At 38.2% G+C, this 18,043-nt stretch overlaps 1 protein-coding gene across 4 annotated transcripts in view; it reads left to right on the top strand.

Annotated features, from left to right (window-relative positions):
- The window catches only part of RERE (arginine-glutamic acid dipeptide repeats), a 422,789-nt gene that overhangs the window by 184,068 nt on the left and 220,678 nt on the right, over positions 1–18,043 (top strand). For all 4 annotated transcript variants that reach the window (XM_066374961.1, XM_066374958.1, XM_066374959.1 and 1 more), the window contains exon 3: positions 10,060–10,130. In XM_066374961.1, coding sequence (XP_066231058.1) covers positions 10,060–10,130 — 71 coding nt within the window. The remainder of the gene's footprint in view (positions 1–10,059; positions 10,131–18,043) is intronic.

The raw sequence follows: 18,043 nt of genomic DNA, 5'->3' as shown, positions 1-18,043 counted from the left end.
GTGGTGCCCATAAGTCTGTGTGTGAATGTTTGAGTTTATAATTCTGTTCTTGTAGAATATATTTATCTTCATTGTTTAGCTTTAATGTAATCTTGACAAGACTTGCTTGTTACCATTTTGCTTTAAATGGAGGTCTTAATCTCTCCCACCCTCATTCTGATTCATTTTCTCAGCAGATTTGAAAACACGATTTTTTCAAGGTACAAATTACAAATAGCAAAACTCTCAGTAACTGTTAATATTGGCCCAGAGCAGCTCCACTAATTTGTTGAAGCATTTTGGGTACAGTTTCATATAGAAAGCATCCAGAGCTGCTTGTGGCCCAAACAGTAAATAAACTCTCCATTGTGTGTGCCCTCTATTCCAATCGAGGCATTTAGATAATTTAAATACTGCTACCTTGCTTAGCTCTTTGCTGATTTTGATTATACAAGTGACAGGTGAATGGATTACTATATGAGATCCCACCTAAACCCTTCTTCCCCAAATACTTTTTAGCTTGAGAATGGTGTGTATATGTTACAAAGCAAAACTACTACATGTAGAATCCTAAGGAGATAGCTATTTGGAAATCATTGTATAGTTGGAATTATTTTTTTCCAAATAGCTGTTGCTACTTATAAAGTGATACTTATAATTCTTAGTTGGCTGAAGATCTTTAATGAACATCTGAGGTCTCAATATTTATTCAGTCATGTGAAAGAGACTAGATATATTTATTACTATTAAAATATCTGTAGTTTTTGGTTCTAATTTTGAAAGAAATGCCTGACCAAACAACAGTTATTACAACAACAAAAATCCAAATGAAAACAATAATTTAAGGAGGGTTAGAAGAGGTATTGATGGAATAAGAGAGACAGGAAACAGGTTTCATCTGCCCCTAAAAGTTTCTATAAATTAAAGCAAATGATTAAATTTGAAGCCCACTGAAACTGTAATAGACTTTGAATAAGCTAGTAGAATTGATTGAGGTGTGTTAGCTGCTAGCTGTCATATTAGTAGCGTTTTATTAATCCGCTGATAACGTAAAAGCACAACCTTTTATCTGTATAACTTTGTGCAAGGTGTTTTGTGGAGGTGAGGTAGGGCAAGATACAAAAATAGGATTCTAGTCCCTGATTCCTCATTTTACAGGGGAAAAATATATTCATTCAAGTAATGTTCTGTGTTAGTAACAGGCAGTGAGGGGGCAAATACCAACTGAATAGGACAGATATGTTTGTGACATTGAAGAACACATTAGGACTATAGAAGTCTTGATTGGCGTCTTGGATGTTGGAAAGAGTTGCAGTAGGACCAGGCAGAAGAAGAGTGTCTCTTAACAGAGGCAGCAGCATGAGGCACTTCAGGGAATGGGGCATGATTGGAATGTGCTTATAGGAGAATCAGAAACCAGCTGAGCAGTTATCAAGCTGATAAAATTAATGGAAAGGCTAGCTTGTGTTTTTTTTCCCTTTGCTTTCTTTTTGGTGTGAATTGCAGTCTGTCAGTCCATGACCCTGGTGGTTATAGTTTTGGGGTAGCAAATTCTGGATGCTTTCCTTATTATTATTTGGGTCTTGACTTGTTAAGTTTCTTTTATGGTGCTTTTTTGCATGCCCTTTCTCCTTTAAGCCTCTCTTTCACAGCTGTGTGGATGCTTAGGTAAAAAACTAATCACTCCAGAAAAATCACTCATGGGGTTGTTGTATTGGCTGGTAAATAACACTCAGTAGTGAATATCTGTCAAACAGAGTATCTCAGAAGTTTTTCAGTATAGTCTTTAGTAATATGAGCTGTGTGCCTTGATTATATTTCTAAATTAATATGGTAAGTTTAGCTTACTTTTAATAAACTTCACTTAATGTTTGCATTGTGACTGATTTGAAATATATAAGGAAATCATCTAATAGTATAAGAACAAATATGGCAGAAAGTTTCCGTCTTTAGTTCTGCTAGCTTAAAAATATCCATAGTAAGTGAGCATCTCTGTTCAGACTGACAATTAACTTTCATTTTTCCTGCTTTTAGTTATAATTTAAGTCCTAACTCTTTCTGGAAAGTTGGTAGTAAATATTTGAATGGGAAGAAATATTAAATGAATATATACATTAGTCTTACAAGGAAGGCTTACAAAATGTGGATGCTTATAAAGTACAAAAAAGTAATTGGTGTGGAAATTTTGTAGTTTGATGCTTGAACTGTGGAACAGTTGCTCTTACAAAATTGAGAACTGCAGACTAAAATTAACTGTTATTAATTTCATTGAATAGAAATATGTTCCATTTACTGTACAATCTGGAGCCAGGCTTGAATGAGTTTAAATAGATGAAATCTAAATTATACTGACAGTCCATTAAACAGTAACAGAAAACCCGTAAAAAAAAAAATGGATTCACAATGATACCAGTTTATAATAAAATCATTTGCCAAATAAGAATTATAGCCAGGCATTGTGAATTCTCCTGTGTATTTCCAGCGAGTGCTGCAAATTGGTTGAACCATTTATTGTGAAGCTGGGGCTCGCGGTACATTGTTTTCTGAAAAGGAGCAAGCAGTGTTGCCTGAAATCTGCTCTGCAGGACTTGACACAGAAGATCAGACGAGCAATTTGTCTGTTGTCAGCCATATGAGGAAAGAAGAATCTGCACCCCAGCCTACCTGTCCCTGGTGATTTTCCTTTTCTGAATACTGGGCATAGTGTTCCTAGAAGTGTTTGAATTCTCTCCACATTGATTTCCTAAATGGACATATTTCAGTCATGTTACGGTTGTAATCTTTGTGTTAAGGACCTGTTGATATTTCCATTAGCAACCATCCTCTACTTAACAGGGATTTTATAGCATAATTTATTTATTTTTTTGATAAGATTCACTGAATTGAGGGTTGGGTTGTTACCTGCCTTCTCAAGCATTACAAAGGTGGGTACAGTGGGGCCACAGGAGTGAGGGGCTCTCAGTTCCCTTCCTGTGTGTTTCTGGTGCCCTAAGACACTTTGCTTCATAGAGCAGGTGCCTGTCGCTGATTTTTAAAATATTCTCTGTGCCCTTCAATTCCCTGTGTTTTCTTATGACACATGAGCTCTTTACAAACATGGGTTAGAAATATAAGAGAGATCTACATCACTTAATGGACTTTGGATGTTAAGCTGGTTAGAATCCTTTTTCATAATAGGAATTCAGTATAGGTTACAGGGAGAGTTTTTAAAGGAACATTTTCAGAATAAAATGCAATGAGAGGATAGCACAAGTGTTAGACCATGGCTAACATTTAGCTATCAGCATAACTAACAAGATTTCTGCTGCTGGCAGATGATCTTGCTTTTTCATGTTTCACAGAGTTTTTAAGTCCATGTACAATATGATTGATTTGGGAGGGGGGGGTTTGCTCTGGAGTATTTCTTCCATAATACTGGCATCACATTCTAAAGTTAGAAAGATAGTCTGGGATCAGTCTTTAAGCTTTTGACGTATTGGAAGATTTTCTAACTCCTAGAGGAGAAAGGGAAAATGTGGGGAAATTAAAACAAAATCCCTTTGTTTGTTATGACCTGTCACCCCCCCCCCCCACGGTTTTTCTCATAATTTAATTATCTGTTAGCATATAGTGTTTTTAGACAAAAGCTGGTGTGAGCTATGCAGTATTAGTAAGGAATCTGTAGACATTGGAATATATGGAGTTGAATTTCCATGCATTTTAAAAAGGAAGGAGCCAAGGATATGTGTTATCTGAGATCTCTTTTCCACTGAGCTTAGAATCTTTAAGAAGATGTTACTAGCCAATTTTGGTGGCTGTTTTCAGGGTCAGAACACACACGATAAGGGCAAGGAGGTTTTACTTGCTGAATTGCTGTTTTCTTAATTTTTGTTTCCTTTTCTCTTTTAAGTTCTCTATTATTCCTAGACAATGCAACTATGCCTTCCCCACAAAAGAATCGAGCAGAAAACTAAAAGTGGGCTCTCCTGAAATTGAGCTATTTATTTTTTTCTTTCTTTTCCCCATGATTAACTGTGTGTATGTGTATGTGACAGACAGAGAGAGGGACAGAGAAAGGGACAGATAGGAAGGGAGAGAGATGAGAAGAAGCATCAATTCTTCTCTGTGGCTCCTTAGTCTCCTTTAATTGTTCACTGATTGCTTTCTCATATGTACCTTGACGGGGGGGGGGGGGGGACGGGACTACAGTAGAGCGAGTGACCCCTTGCTTGAGCCAGCAACTTTGAGCTTCAAGCCAGTGACCATGGGGTCATGTCTGTGATCCCACGCTCAAGCCAGGGACCCCGCACTCCAGCTGGTGAACATCCGCTCAAGCCGGTGACCTTGGGGTTTTGAACCTGGGTCCTTCATATCCCAGTCTGACACTCTATCTACTGCACCACTGCCTGGTCGGGCATCTGGTGTTTTCATTTAAAATTTTTTAAAATTTGATTTATTAGGTTTATTTTTTTAAATTGAATAATTCAGGGTGAGTTATTTCTTAAAGAAATATTTATTAGAAAACAGCATTCTTTATGTTTGTATTGATAGGACATAGCAACTTTTTTGCTAGGATCTTGTATAACTTCTTTCTGATTTTATGTTTTGGTTCAGTTAATTTATTCCATATATTTTTGAGTGGCTACTATGTAGAATGTAGCATATTTATTGTTTACCAAGGTGAGGAGTGGTGATAGGTTTGAGATGCTTTGACTGTTGTACAGATGGGGGAACTAGAGATGAGAACCATGTTAGAGTCATGCAGCGTATGTGGACTGGACTTTGGGTGTCAGGATGCAGTGTTTTTTCTAACGTGCACATACATTCATACACTCCCTTTTTGTATGTTGGAAATTGGAAACATCCAGTGTAACTAAGTGAGATACCTGTGCAGTTTCTATTCTGCAATATTAGACCAGCCTGCTGTTACCTCATTGAATGGTTCAGAGTCCAGGGTGGAGGGAGGTGTCCTTGTAAGAGAAATGGAAAGCGGAAGAGTAGAGGAGTCCTGAGGGTCAACCCTCTGTGTCCACTGCTGTGTCACCTAGCTGGCTCTATGCAAAATTTGTGAGAAACTCTTTGTTCATACATGCTCTTTACTAGTAGTTCAGGTTTTCTGTTGGGAATTGTATCCGAGTATCAGAGTGGCACTGCCATGCTTTGCAAAGGGATGTGATGGTATTTCAAAGGGGAACAGGCAGAAAGGTATGAATCGGGAGGGAAATTCTTTAAGGGGCAGCACGGTGGCTGTGCATTGCTTGACTGCAGCTTTAGCGCTGGCTTCCAGCACTGCTTTGCTCAATTAGCGGGTGCAGTGAGTGTCCACTGTGCTCTGTGAGGGGCTGTCAGGGAAGACGCTGACAGGTTCTTTGTGTTTCAGGATGACAAACTGCCTGATTCTTCAGGCTCTGGTTTTTGCCAGAAGACTCTGCTCTTGCTCTATTTCAGTGATTTTCAGCCTTTTTCATCTCATGGCACACATAAACTAATTACTAAAATTCTGCGGCACACCAAAAATATATATTTATTGCTGATCTGAAAAAAACATAATTTTGATTCATTTACACTGGATTGCTAATGTTGTATTGACTGTTGTCAATTTTTTTTAAAATTAGATAGTCTAAGGGAAAGAGGTCAGTGCCCCTGACTCAATAGCCAGGTATTGCATGTTTTAAAAATTCTTGCGGCACATTGGCTGAAAATCACTGCTCCATTTACACATATGCTGATTTGCTGAGCGTTGAGAAAGCAGAGAGGGCTTTCTTTGCCTTGAGAATCCGCCTTCACATTTTGGACGACTTCCTTCCCCAGCTTAGCACGTGCTCTGTTGTTTGCAGATGGCACAGTGTTTTCTTGGACGTAAAGCTGTGTTGAGGTTGTGAGAAACAGCCAGAAACGCTCCTGTTCAGTGTCATTGCCCAAATCATGGATCTAGGACTCGAGGGCACTTAATCATGGGATTCATTCCCAGGCCGAGGCCAGGTGTTAGAGAGTGAGTCTTAACCTGGGCCCATTTCCAAATATCCTATAGAGAAGAAATTAGTTACTATGTGTTGTTTGGCATAATTGATATCGATGATAATAGCCTCTCTTATTTTTCTGGCCTGTTTCAGACTTGCTGATTTTAAGATCAAATAGATATGTATATGTTTATGTAGATATACTTGCCCTGCAGCAGCCATTTGCTCAGGCTGGTAAATACGCCTTTTGCCTGGGTAATTTTGAAAATGTGCATTATACACTTAATGGATCACATCAGCTTTGCTCAGTTCTTACAGGACTGCTAGCTTTCTGATTTAAAAAACAAAAAATGTTCTTTTTCTTAAAAAAAAGGTGTCTGCAGTGCTTGTGTTGGTCAGGGGGGTTTTGAGGTTGAGTCTTATTGATGCAGCTGCCTGAATGAAACCAGCCTCAGACAGCCCAGGCACTCAAGAATGGCTTGAAAATTCTTGGCCAGTCATTTTGGCTCTAAGAGGTTACTGAGCGTATATTCCAACTGAGATTTTAACATTGCTCTTGACGTAGGGTCTCATCTTTCCCTTTGCAAATAAACCACTTTATTTTGGAACTAACTATAGATATCTATATGAAATTATTTCCTTAAGTAGCTGCTTAGTTAGTGGGATGAGGGGAATATTTCTTAGGAATGTTTGGCCTTATTTAACATTGTTTAGAAAATCGTTAGGAATAATAAGTAGATTTATGTGTGTGTATGTATGACTTAAATTTCAAATAATTTCTTAGGATATATTCTCTTTTGGTTGGATCACACTAATTTTTATGGGTTATAAAGAAAAGCTTGATTAAAATAATTTTTCATAGTTTTATATTTAAAATGAATTATAAAAGTCAGATCAGAACAATGTATTTTTCCATTTCTGTGGCAAATTTGACATGTGAAAATTTTTAGTTTATATTACCCCTCATCTTAGCTGCTCTTTTTTATTATTTGTGCAAAACAAACTTGAAGTTTTGTCACTTAATTTTAAAGTGAGCTCATCTGACTTTTTCATGTATAAGTTTCAGAATAATTAGTTAGAGATTACTTGATCCAGTAAACTGTTTTACAGATTACTAGCCTTATGCATTGACATCTCATGTAAATTTATAACTTTGGATCAATTTGGGTTGCCATGGTAACTTTAAGCAGAAAGAGGTGACTTTATCTAGTAGTACGGCATTAGTAAGTAAATGTATTAATTCCATGTGTCAGATTTGGGAATCTGTCTCAGTTTGCCTTACCCCTCATGGTGGTGTTTCTCAAGTCAGGCGTGCGAGGCGGCTTCCAATAAGATTACACTTCCAAGAAGTGTTGAGACACAAAGGGATATCATCTTTGTCTATCCTTTGTTGACAAAGTGGTTGTCCCTGACATAGCAGCTGGTTCCTTTCTTCTTCTCTATACCAGAGTTACATCTGGGTATATTTACAGATAATCATTTTGCTAAATGCAACTTTGCAGTGAGAAATGAAAGACTATGGATTCTCTCTTTTTCCCGGAAAGCATTTTTATATACAAGTTAATAGCTGCTTTATGTCTCAGAGTAAGAGGGTTTATAGTAATAATGATTCTGTTGATTGTAAAAAGTATATATAGCTTTTCTTTATGTAAATAGAACAAAATTGCACATAGTTTTTATTATTGAAGCACCTGTCATTCAATTTTGTCTGGTTTCACCAACATGAATGCTAGACATCAGTTTTTGGTGAGTGCAGAGAATACTGAAGTGGGTATGTTTCTCTGAACTCAGAAGCTCAAAAATAGTCATGTGGACAGTGCAGACCATCTGACTGCCAACTAACTGAAAGAACAGGAATGTAAATTTTCAATTTTATGTAAAAGGAAAGAGATGTTGTTGCCATTCTTTTACAGAGGAGCCATGAGAATTTGCTGCTGGAGGTAACTCACAAGGTCAAAAGTGCTGGTAGAATGAAGGAGTAAGGAGGGTTTGGCAGGGATGCAGGTAGAGGTGTTAGTATTTCTTTTGGAGAATGCAGCCTAGGGGAGGATGAGATGTGGTATTGGGACCAGACCACTGAGTAAAACAATTTTTTTGTCACATGGGGCTTTAACAATGTGTAAGTCATTAGTTAAGGAAGTGACCTATTAATTTTGAAGCAAGTGAATAGTAGCTAGATATGACAGTATTATGTCTGAGATAGGAAGAAGAGGACATACAGATTGTCTTTGTGTTTAGGTTGAGTGATATGAGTACATAATTGATATCTAGAGATTTGAAATACTGGTAGTTGGGAACAGTAGGGATTAGAACACAGAAATTGAGACGTTTGAGTTGTCCCCAAATTGTGCAAATTGGTGCTTTAGTTTTTACATAGGAATGGATTTTATTCTGTTTTTACTTGAACACCAAATTAGGCCAACGAAGAGAGATACCTTCCATAGTGGGAAGAGTTCTCTTGTTTGTTTCTTAAGACGATTAGGATGTGAAATGAATGTTGGCTGAATGTTGAACAGAGTTATTGAGTGTTCTAGATTCTGGAGCAAGATAGAAAGCTTAGTTAACAGTTCATTCTTGAGCTGCTGTTTTACATGGATACAGGGATCGAATCTCTGTTGTTGAGTCTATGCCTGGATAGAGAAATCAGATGGGAAATTCTGGATGCCCAGATGATTTCTTCTTTTCTGGAAGGACTTTGGGCTATACAAATTCTGAAGTCTTTTAGAAAGGTTTTTGGAAAGAAGTGTCCTTTTAGTGAGGATTTTTAAAATGAGCTGCCACAAGTGCTAGTGGGCCTTCTAGCACTTGTGGTAGGACTGGACTGTCACTCCACGGATGGCTCCAAATCTCTGCTCCTTGATCCTTCTTGGCTCTAGACCGTGTATGAAACAAGGCCCGAGAGGAACCTGCCTGAGGGAGTGCCCACGCATCTACTTCTTGGCCATATTTGTTCCGAAGGGTCGTGGGCAAAGATAAAGCAGAGGACGTTTTAAATGTGGGCCTGATGGTCACTCTCTAGAGTGCACATGCTTTTACTTCTTAGTAAATAATACATGACTGTCTAGTCCTGAACTTGAGACTTGTTTGGAGGTTCTAGCAGGGGAGCGCAGCTACTCGTATACCCTTGACCGAAGAACGGTCCTCTCCTCTAGCGGGGAAGGTTGTCCTCTTCGACCGAGCGCGCAGCTTCGGGAGGGACGCACATGGAGCGGTGAGGGAGGAAAGGGGACACCCACCTAGCCAGCCAGATCAGCTGAATCAACCCTGGCGATCAATGAGGTGACAGATGTCGCAGCCAGATCGCCCTCACATCCTTGTCCTTTACTTTATAATGATATTTTGGGTTATAATGTGGAGAGTTTTTGTATTTCTCTATAACCACTGCTTCCCTTAAAATAATTTTTTAAATGTATCTTAACCTGCCATTTTAAAAAGCAACCTTTTTGACTCCAGGAGTTGAGAGCACAGCACATAAATAGGCGCTGCCATGTCTGATGTAAGTTAAGAAAGTGTTCTTCCCAGAGGAGGATAGTTTGCTTTACTTCATTCCGTCTCTCATTGGCTGCCGTGGTTCTCTCTGTAGTTAGAAAATAAAATGTGTTTATCTTAAAATTTATGATGTTACTTACAAGAGATTACTTTTCTCTCTTGTTCGTGGTTTAGGTGAAAAGATCATTGTAATGGCTTGTTCAAGCCAGTCTTCTTTACATTTCACTTTTTTCCTCACAAAATAGTGGTTGAGAATCCAGCAGCACTTGGCAGATTGTTTCTCTTTGTGAAGACACGGGAGCACTATTTGAATAAGATATTGAGGTTTTTGTCTTGGTTTCTAAATTGAGCAAGTACCTTCATCTGAATATGGATAATCCCATGGGATTTCCTCTTCCCCCTTCAGGGACCCCGAAAACAATAATTGAGTCTTGATCAGGTTCTTTAAATTAACAGAAAAGTGGTCAAAAAGAACCCAAGTGCTATTTCTCTTTAGGTTAAAATTACTTGTAATTTAATACCATGTTTGAGAAAATTTTTTTCTCTAAAATGTATGTGCTTTGTCATGTATTTATGTAGTAGCTTTATAGGCCCTGTCTTTGTTCCCTTAAAGGTAAATGCCATTGTTTTAAAATTTCTTTTTCTTTTAAAGACTGTGTGTATATCGAGAGTCGGAGGCCAAACACACCGTATTTCATCTGTAGCATTCAAGACTTCAAACTGGTAAGCATTTTTTACTGTGCTGTTGGTCCTGCTCTGGACCTTCTCTCTCTCCAGTTCCAGTGGCTCTCTTGATTGCTTGTCCATCGTGTTGAGCTGATGGCCAGTTTCCTTCTGAGTGCGCACTGCCTGGTGTCCGTGGCATCATGCAAGGCAGCCACCGGTTTTAGCCTTTCCGTTTTGTAATACTTAGAGTTACGAAGCTCATCCTGTAAATTGTGTGTGTGGACTTTTCTGGCTCTCATAGCTATTTGGACAACAATTTCAGAGGTTCTGTTTCTTCTCAGCCACTGTGAAGAGTCTGAAGAAAAGTAAATTTGGCATGTGATAAGTTGAAAAAAAAAAGTAAATGGGTCAGAGACTAGTTTCGGTGGTGACTGTAATTAATTTACTTAGATATTTTAGTGAGTATGGAATATATCTTGAACCTTGTTTTGGGGACTCCCACAGTGGAGGTTGGGAGAAGGGAGTCTGGCTTAGGGATGGTGTAGCTGTAGTACTTTCTCATTAAAACCTCTCCCCAAGTCTGTAGTATTGATGTTCAATTTGATTTCTTGGTTCCCACATTAGTTAATTACAAAATTGCATGTCATTTCTTTTTCTTTCTTAAAAGAATTATTGCATAAGTAATACATGTTTACTATTTTAAAAGAAAGTCAAATGTGCCATTTACTTCATGGTTTATTCTTGATAAGGTTTTAACTACCCTGGTTTTTCTACAAGGTGGCCTTTCAGTTTAATCTTGTAAAAATCAAATGCCTTTAATTAAGATTTTGTGTCAACATACAGTTTCATTGTTATTAGAGATCTTTGCTGTTTATTATATGTTTTCTTCCAAAGATTTTTTACAGATGCTGCATTGACATCTGAAAATCTGGGCGGTAGCCTTGTTTCCCGAAGAGTTTCCCTTTGCTAGTGGCTGCTGCTTTTGCTCTCTGCTCTTTTCCTCGTCACTGTCTTTGTGCGGATTTTTATCAAATGTAATACCAATGCAGTATGGAAAAGATACAGCTGTGAAATAAAATTGCAGATATTTTTATTTTACTTATTAGACTGAGACCCTTTTGTACAATTTTTGCACATTAGCGGGTGCCTTCATGTTTGAACAGGGCTGCTTATGAAATGCTGAGTATGATGTGATAGTTGCTGTTTGGAGCAGAGGTTCCTGCTGAGTTACAGTAATTGCTTAGGGTATTAACAGCAATAAAAGCTGAAGCTTCTGTTGTCAGTATTGGTCTAGCACAACACATTAAAGCTTTCTGCAAAAACAGTGTGGGAGGTAGGGTGCAGTGTGTTTAGATATTCTTAAATCTCACATAGCTATGTCTTATGTTTTTGTTTGAGTTTTGTATTCAGCACATATCATAGTTGTATAAGAATAACGGAGATAATGTAATATTTGCTACTGGAAGGAATGTAGTTATTGTCTAGATACTCACGTTCTTCTTTTCTTGTTCTTAATACTATTTACAAAAAGGTAACCTAATAGATGAGAATGGTCATAGGTTTTTTTCCCCTTCAGCTTTCCCATGCTGTAAGGGGAAAAGATGAACAGAAGGAAATATGCTTTATTTTCTCTCTGCAAGATTTTTAAATAAGAAGAAATTGGAGTTGCTTTTCCCACAGGAAGTACCATGCATGGAAAGTGGAGTGATGGCAGACAAAACCCTGGTGGCTTTGAAATGTTGATTAATTATACATTTTATCTTTTTAGCTTTATTTGGTTTGGGTTGTAACAGGGATGTATTTCTTTGTTTATACCGTTAGTTAAAATGAATCCTTTTATCATGTTGAGTTTGTGAGTGTAGGTGTATTTTGGGACTGTAAATGGAACTGGATGAATGAATGCCCTTTAGATGGTATATTAGCTAAGAGCACAGTGAGAGGTAAGGAACTAGAAGTGAACATAAGGAAACAACTACCACCGGTCATTGGCACAATGCCAGCGTTGACTGAGGCTGCTGGGTAACACGATCTGGTTCAGTGTGAGATAAGAAGGGTCTTGGGATTTTACATGGGGATCTAGTTGTCTTCCTGTAGAATCTGAGTCCATGATGTGAACGTGGCTGCTTCTGCTGACCAGGTTTACATCCGTTGTCGTGGCAAACCATTAAACAGTGTCTCCTTTCACTCTCAGAGGTTGTCCTTATTTGGGTGATAGGTTATGTGGCAGTGGGATCCATGGCTTGCTTTTTATTAACATTTAACCATCAAAACTTATGAGGCCTCTCTGCCCTACATTGGTAGATATATTTAAAGCCCCAAACTTTCACAGGGGTAGGTGAAAGCTATGCTGGTACAAAAAAAGAGAAAAAAAAATAAGTTCCTAACAGAACTGAAGATTTTGGAAGTAGCATTTTCAAGGGAAGGGAATTATGTGTTCTATTAGTAAGCTTTCATTCTCTTAAGAAGTGTTCATTAGATCGGGTTTCTTTATAAACTGGCAGACCTGGGTGTGTTTGACTGCAGTGACAGAGTATCTCTGTCACATGTCAAGAGTAGGAGAGGTAAGGTTGAATTTTGGATAGTGTATGCATAGAAACAGGAAGAAAGAGGAATCATCAATTAAATAAGGCTGCTTTGCACCTTAGGCTTCTGAACTAAATAAATATTAAAGCAGTTGGCAAAATCTTGAGCTCTTTGAAAGAACAGTAATGTGGAATGGCAATCTATGATCTTTGTGGCCTGGCTTGAAAAGATGACGTGAGAGCCTGAGTAGTTTATGGGGGCGGAGGGTGCTGGTAGGACGAGTCAAGAATTGTCTCAACACGGAGAGGGCTGGGGCAGGCATAAACAGGTCCTGGGCATGCTGATGCTGACATGGTTGGGCAGGATGCCAGGAAGGCAGAGGTATGGAGCAACTGCAGGGCCAAAGAGGGAGAGCCCACGCGCCCTTGAGCTCTCCTGATACTGCTTCCCGTTGGAGTCTGCCTTTATCCTTGTTTTTCCCTCTCAGTGAAGGTGTCTTGGACAGCTTGAGCTGCTCTCCAGTCATTGTCACTGCGAGAGCCTCACATAACACTGTCAACCCTTTGTTCTGCTGCACTCCCATAGTTTGTCTGGGTCACTGTGTCACTTGGTTTCTTTGCAAATTTTGTTCCTGAACAAGTTAGTATCACCAAGGAGTATTATATATCCCAGAGTACGATTAATGATGTTTCTCATTGTACCAGGGCCTTTGACAGGCATTTACTGAAAACTTACAGTGTGTTCCTTGCTGAGCACAGCACCACGATGGGGACAGAAGAATGTGGGATCTAGCCCTTCCCTCAGTAATTATAGGTTCTAAGGACAGACAACTGTGGCATTTTTGGAAATCGGTCCCCTTTGGAGAACATTGAATAGGATTGATATGGAGGAAACCATTCACTTTTTGTCCCCAAAGAAAAATTTCTTTCTTGCTTTTACTAAAAACCAACAAGATTCCATTTGTATAGAAATCCAAGCCTTAAGTATAATGAGTTATTTTGCTGTCTAGAAATAATCATGGACTCTGAGATGCTCAACAAGAAAGTCATTGAAATTAGTAGTTTCCATTCAGTAAAACACCAAGGAGTTCTTGGTCTGGGTCTAACAGTAGTAGCTCTTACCTAATTCTTCATTCACAGGTAAGTAATTAAAGCTGTTCCTTTAGTATTCTACATGGGGACTCTGTAGATTCTTAATGAATTTCTGTTGTTCATATGGTAGAAAACGTATGCTTTTGGTTTTTTAGAGCTGCATAATTATCTGTTCAGTTATATGAAATGAATTTTCAGGTAGGATATGTAATTACAAATATAATTTTTAGCAAATAACATTGATTACATTTCAGCTCTTATTTGGTTAATTAAACTGGGAAAGTTATTAAAATTATACCTGGTTTAGACATTCCTTCGAGTCAGAGCTATGTCATTAGGGATATTAATGATATTTCCAGTAGACTGTTTAGGGCTCAGTGTGTTGTTAGGGCTCTGCACGGATGAGTGTGCCATTGAATCATTCATGTCCCTAGCAGCATACATACTAAAGACTGGTAGTGAATGCAGGACAGCTCAATCCTTAGTTTGCCACTATTTATCTTGGAGAAGGCACATCTCCATTACTGCTGTGAATGTGGAAGCCAAATTATTCAAGGTGTCATACTGTCTCCCTCTTTCATTGCCAAATGGAACAGCTGGGGAAGGAGCTTTTGGAATTTCTTTCTGATTCCTGGTTTGTACCCTTAACCCTACCCCGAGAGCTGATCACAACCAAGAGGAACTGCGGAGAACCTAGTTTCAACTTAGGCTCTGTTTACCATTGAAATCACCCTTTACATCAAGTTGAGTTTCTCAGAAGTGAATTAAAAGTAAGAAGCTGCTATTCCTCCTTTAAAATGAAAACTCATTGAGGATAAGTAATTATATTTTCTCATTTCTTGTTAGAGACTTTTACATAGATAATGCTGGGAGGTGGAAGAGACTCCTGACATGCACTTTGTGCACACATACATGTGTGCACACAGTGAGTTAACTATCATTTATGCATTGTACACCATTTTAATATTAGGTAAATCTTGTATTAAAAACTGTTCTGGAGGTGGAGCAGGATGTCCACATTAATTGACCATCAGGATTTTCTGGGACTGAAGTGAGGGGTAGAGTTCATGTGTAGTTTGTTTGGTCAGTTGCTCTGTTTTATGACCTTGGGCAAGACACTTAACTCTCCTGACCTTGCTTTATTTATCTGTGAAGTTGGGTAACAAAACACCCACTTTGCAGGTAGATTGTTTTTAGATTAAAAGATCAAGTTTTTGAAGTGGGTAGCACAGTGTCTGGGCCATGGAATGCCAGTGATCATGATGTTGATGTGCAGTTGGGGCTTTAGGTTTAAGCCTTGTGAGGGAGACACCACACCAGTTTTATTCATTGATGTACACCGAACACTCACCACATGGCCTGGCCCACAGAAGGTTCACAGATAGTTATTGACTATTGAATAAAGTTACATTTCAATGGAAAGAATTCTAGAAACTTTAGTAATAGTTTGATACATTGCTTGCATTAGCTACAGATTAACCTTTTTGTTTATTAAACAAGCCAAAGAGATCTGCTTCTTTATCTTTTGTTAACTTTGCAATATGGAATAGTTTATACAGTTAAATAATAAAACTATTCATGAATACTTTAAAACTCAGTTTCTTATTTTCTTCAGGAAGTTTACATAAGTGTAGCCAAAGCCATAACATGCTTTAGGCATTGTTAAAGTGTTTTGAGATTTCTATAATACTTTTAGCAAAGACAAATGAGGGCTTAGTTTGTATGTAAACCTCCCAGAGCAGGCCAGCTGGTCTGGGAAGGGCCTTCCAGTGTGATGACGGGTTTCTGGGTGAAGCAGCGCTTGTCTGTCTGCTTTGTTTCTCATAGTCCCTTCAGTTAGGCCTGCAGAATTGAGGATTTCATTGTACAGTTCCTTTGCTTCTTTCTACCCTACTGACTCATTCCCTTTGAAAAGGTCAGTACCACCCAGTTACAGTTTTGTTACTTGGGTGAGGTTTTGGATAAGGAAGTGTGAAAACCATGAAGTTTGTTATCAAGTGTTTGTGATTTATAGAGTGAAGAAATCAGTATTAAAGAGATTGATGAATGGGGTGAGGAGCTGAGACAGCTCTTTAAAGGGAGTTGTTCCTTTCCAATAGGTCGGTTCTCGCCTGTCAGGAGTGAGCGCACTAGTGTGGCAGTAGTCTTTCCTCTGCAGTGATCCCTCAGTCAGGAAATGTGTGTTACTGACCTGGTGCTAGGGGATTCTTCCGGAGGGCCGCTACTTTTCCTCTCCTTCTTTGTTTAAAATAAAGGCCAGGGTTGTTTAGTTATTATCCATAAACACTGTAATAAACTACAGTGGGCTGTTGGGTTTACTTGATACCATGTTGGGAGTAAGCCACCAATAATAAATACTGCATCCTCAATCTTGCTGATGGGATCTGTGAATTTAAAGGAAAGGACGTATAACAAAACCAGTTTTACCACAGACTAATTTATAGAAACGAGAGTTTAGTTCCTGAGGCAACTCATCGACCTTATAATGAAAGAATGATGGTATTTGAAGACCTGCTGAATATGTTGGAGGACTGAGTGTCCCTTTCACATGTAAATGTGAATTTATATTTAATCTTCTAAGAGGCAAGAGTAAGACGAAATCTCTTAGCCCTGAGTTTGATGGACATAGTCAGATGAGGTGATGTCAGATCTCTCCCACAAACCAATTTCCTCCAATTCTGGAGCAGTCATGTTGAAAGTTATTTTGAATCACCACAACCATTTTGCATGATCTGAATGTCAACTTATAAGCGGAGGGGGTGGTATTCACAGAACTGAGACTCGGAACAAGGCCTTGGGAATCGGCGATCTCGGAGCACCTTCTTGGCCCTACGTATTCAGCTTCTCAGTGGGCCATTGTCAGTCATGACTGACAGTCATCCTAGACCACGTGGGATTTAAAGTCTCATGATTCATGCTTACTGCGAAGTTGGTACTTCATTTTGTCCTAATTTATTTGGATTTTAGGATTCTAAGAAAATCACTGAAAATGTTTTACTTAATTATATTTATTTTCATAAAATACTTATCTCTAAAGTGTTATTTACTACATCTATTTTCTATATATAAATTTTTTTCAGTGCAGGAAACTAGGTATTTTAAATTTTTAAAAAAGCTTAAGAAAGTTTGAGATAGTTCAATATTTGCAGAGAGTGGCTGTGCAGGAATATTTGTAAAGTCTTGTCATTCAAACTCAGTTCCTCACAACTGGAAGTTTATAATTTGTGGGTGGATGTGGATGTTTGTGTTGAGAACCTGCTCAAAATAGTCCAAGAAAGCTCATTAGAAGAACTGAAATAAAACTAGGGAAACTAAGGATACTTATGTCAATGTTTTATGACTCATAAATAAGAATAATATGATTTGAAATTATGCCTTTTTTAATGTTTAAAATGTTTTAATAATTACTTGAACTCTTGCATTTAAAAAATAATGCCAAGGTGCTTAGAAATGCTCTACTAGGTGTCTTTGTTTAAAACCCTTGATTTGAACGAATAAGAATTTGAGTGGTCTGCTAATTGAATTCCTAATGCAAGAGATTAAGCAGAAAATTATTTCTATTTGATGTTTATGATAAAAAAGTATTGAGTATACTGTACATTCTTGTGCACAATTGAATCTTTGGGACTTGCAGCGTTGGTGTGGGGAGTAGAGAGGTGTGTGGGTGGAGGTAGGAACTGCTACTACTAATGCTTGATTTCATCATATGTCGCTTGATTTCATAATGTGTCGCTCCTGAGGGCGTGGGGCTCAGAGGCTGACTGCCCGGAAAGCGTGGAGCCAGGATGTGCTGTGGAGGGCGATCTGTGGAGAAAGAAAAGAAAACCACCGTGATTAAGGACATTCACAATATCAACTTATTTTCTTGGGATTTGTATTTTTTGTTTGTTTTAAAAGTACATAGAGCATGTTAAATCTTGAATTACAGAAAGTTATTAGAGAGTGATTCTTTGCTTTTCAAAAGGAGTTACATGACAGGGCTCCCTAAAAATGGTTTAATATTAAAAAGTTCACTTATCTGTAATTTTTAAACAACTTGAAGATGAGAGATCTTCTGGTTTGAATTTTATGGGATTTTTAGTCCATTTAAAACCTCATGAAATTGAATTGGTTAGTTTTTTTTGGAAATGTTATACTAGAATGTTTGAAAGGGATCATATTCAAACTATTATCAGAGGTATCTTTTTTGATACTTAAAAGTTTGTGCTGGCTTTCAGAAGTTGCTGTCTAATCTTTTGCTGGTTTAAAATTTTTTAAAACTTTCTTTAAAAGAAAAAGTGATACATAACAAGCTGCTGTTGCCTTTAAAAGAAATGTCTTTTGTGAACTTTATGCTCTTTGCCTGTTTTGTTATAT

The sequence above is a fragment of the Saccopteryx leptura genome, chromosome 3 (genome assembly GCF_036850995.1).
Source record: "Saccopteryx leptura isolate mSacLep1 chromosome 3, mSacLep1_pri_phased_curated, whole genome shotgun sequence".
In the NCBI taxonomy this organism is placed as follows: domain Eukaryota; kingdom Metazoa; phylum Chordata; class Mammalia; order Chiroptera; family Emballonuridae; genus Saccopteryx; species Saccopteryx leptura.
The sequence above is the reverse complement of the archived record's forward strand: the minus strand, read 5'-3'. Positions and strand labels throughout refer to the sequence as shown.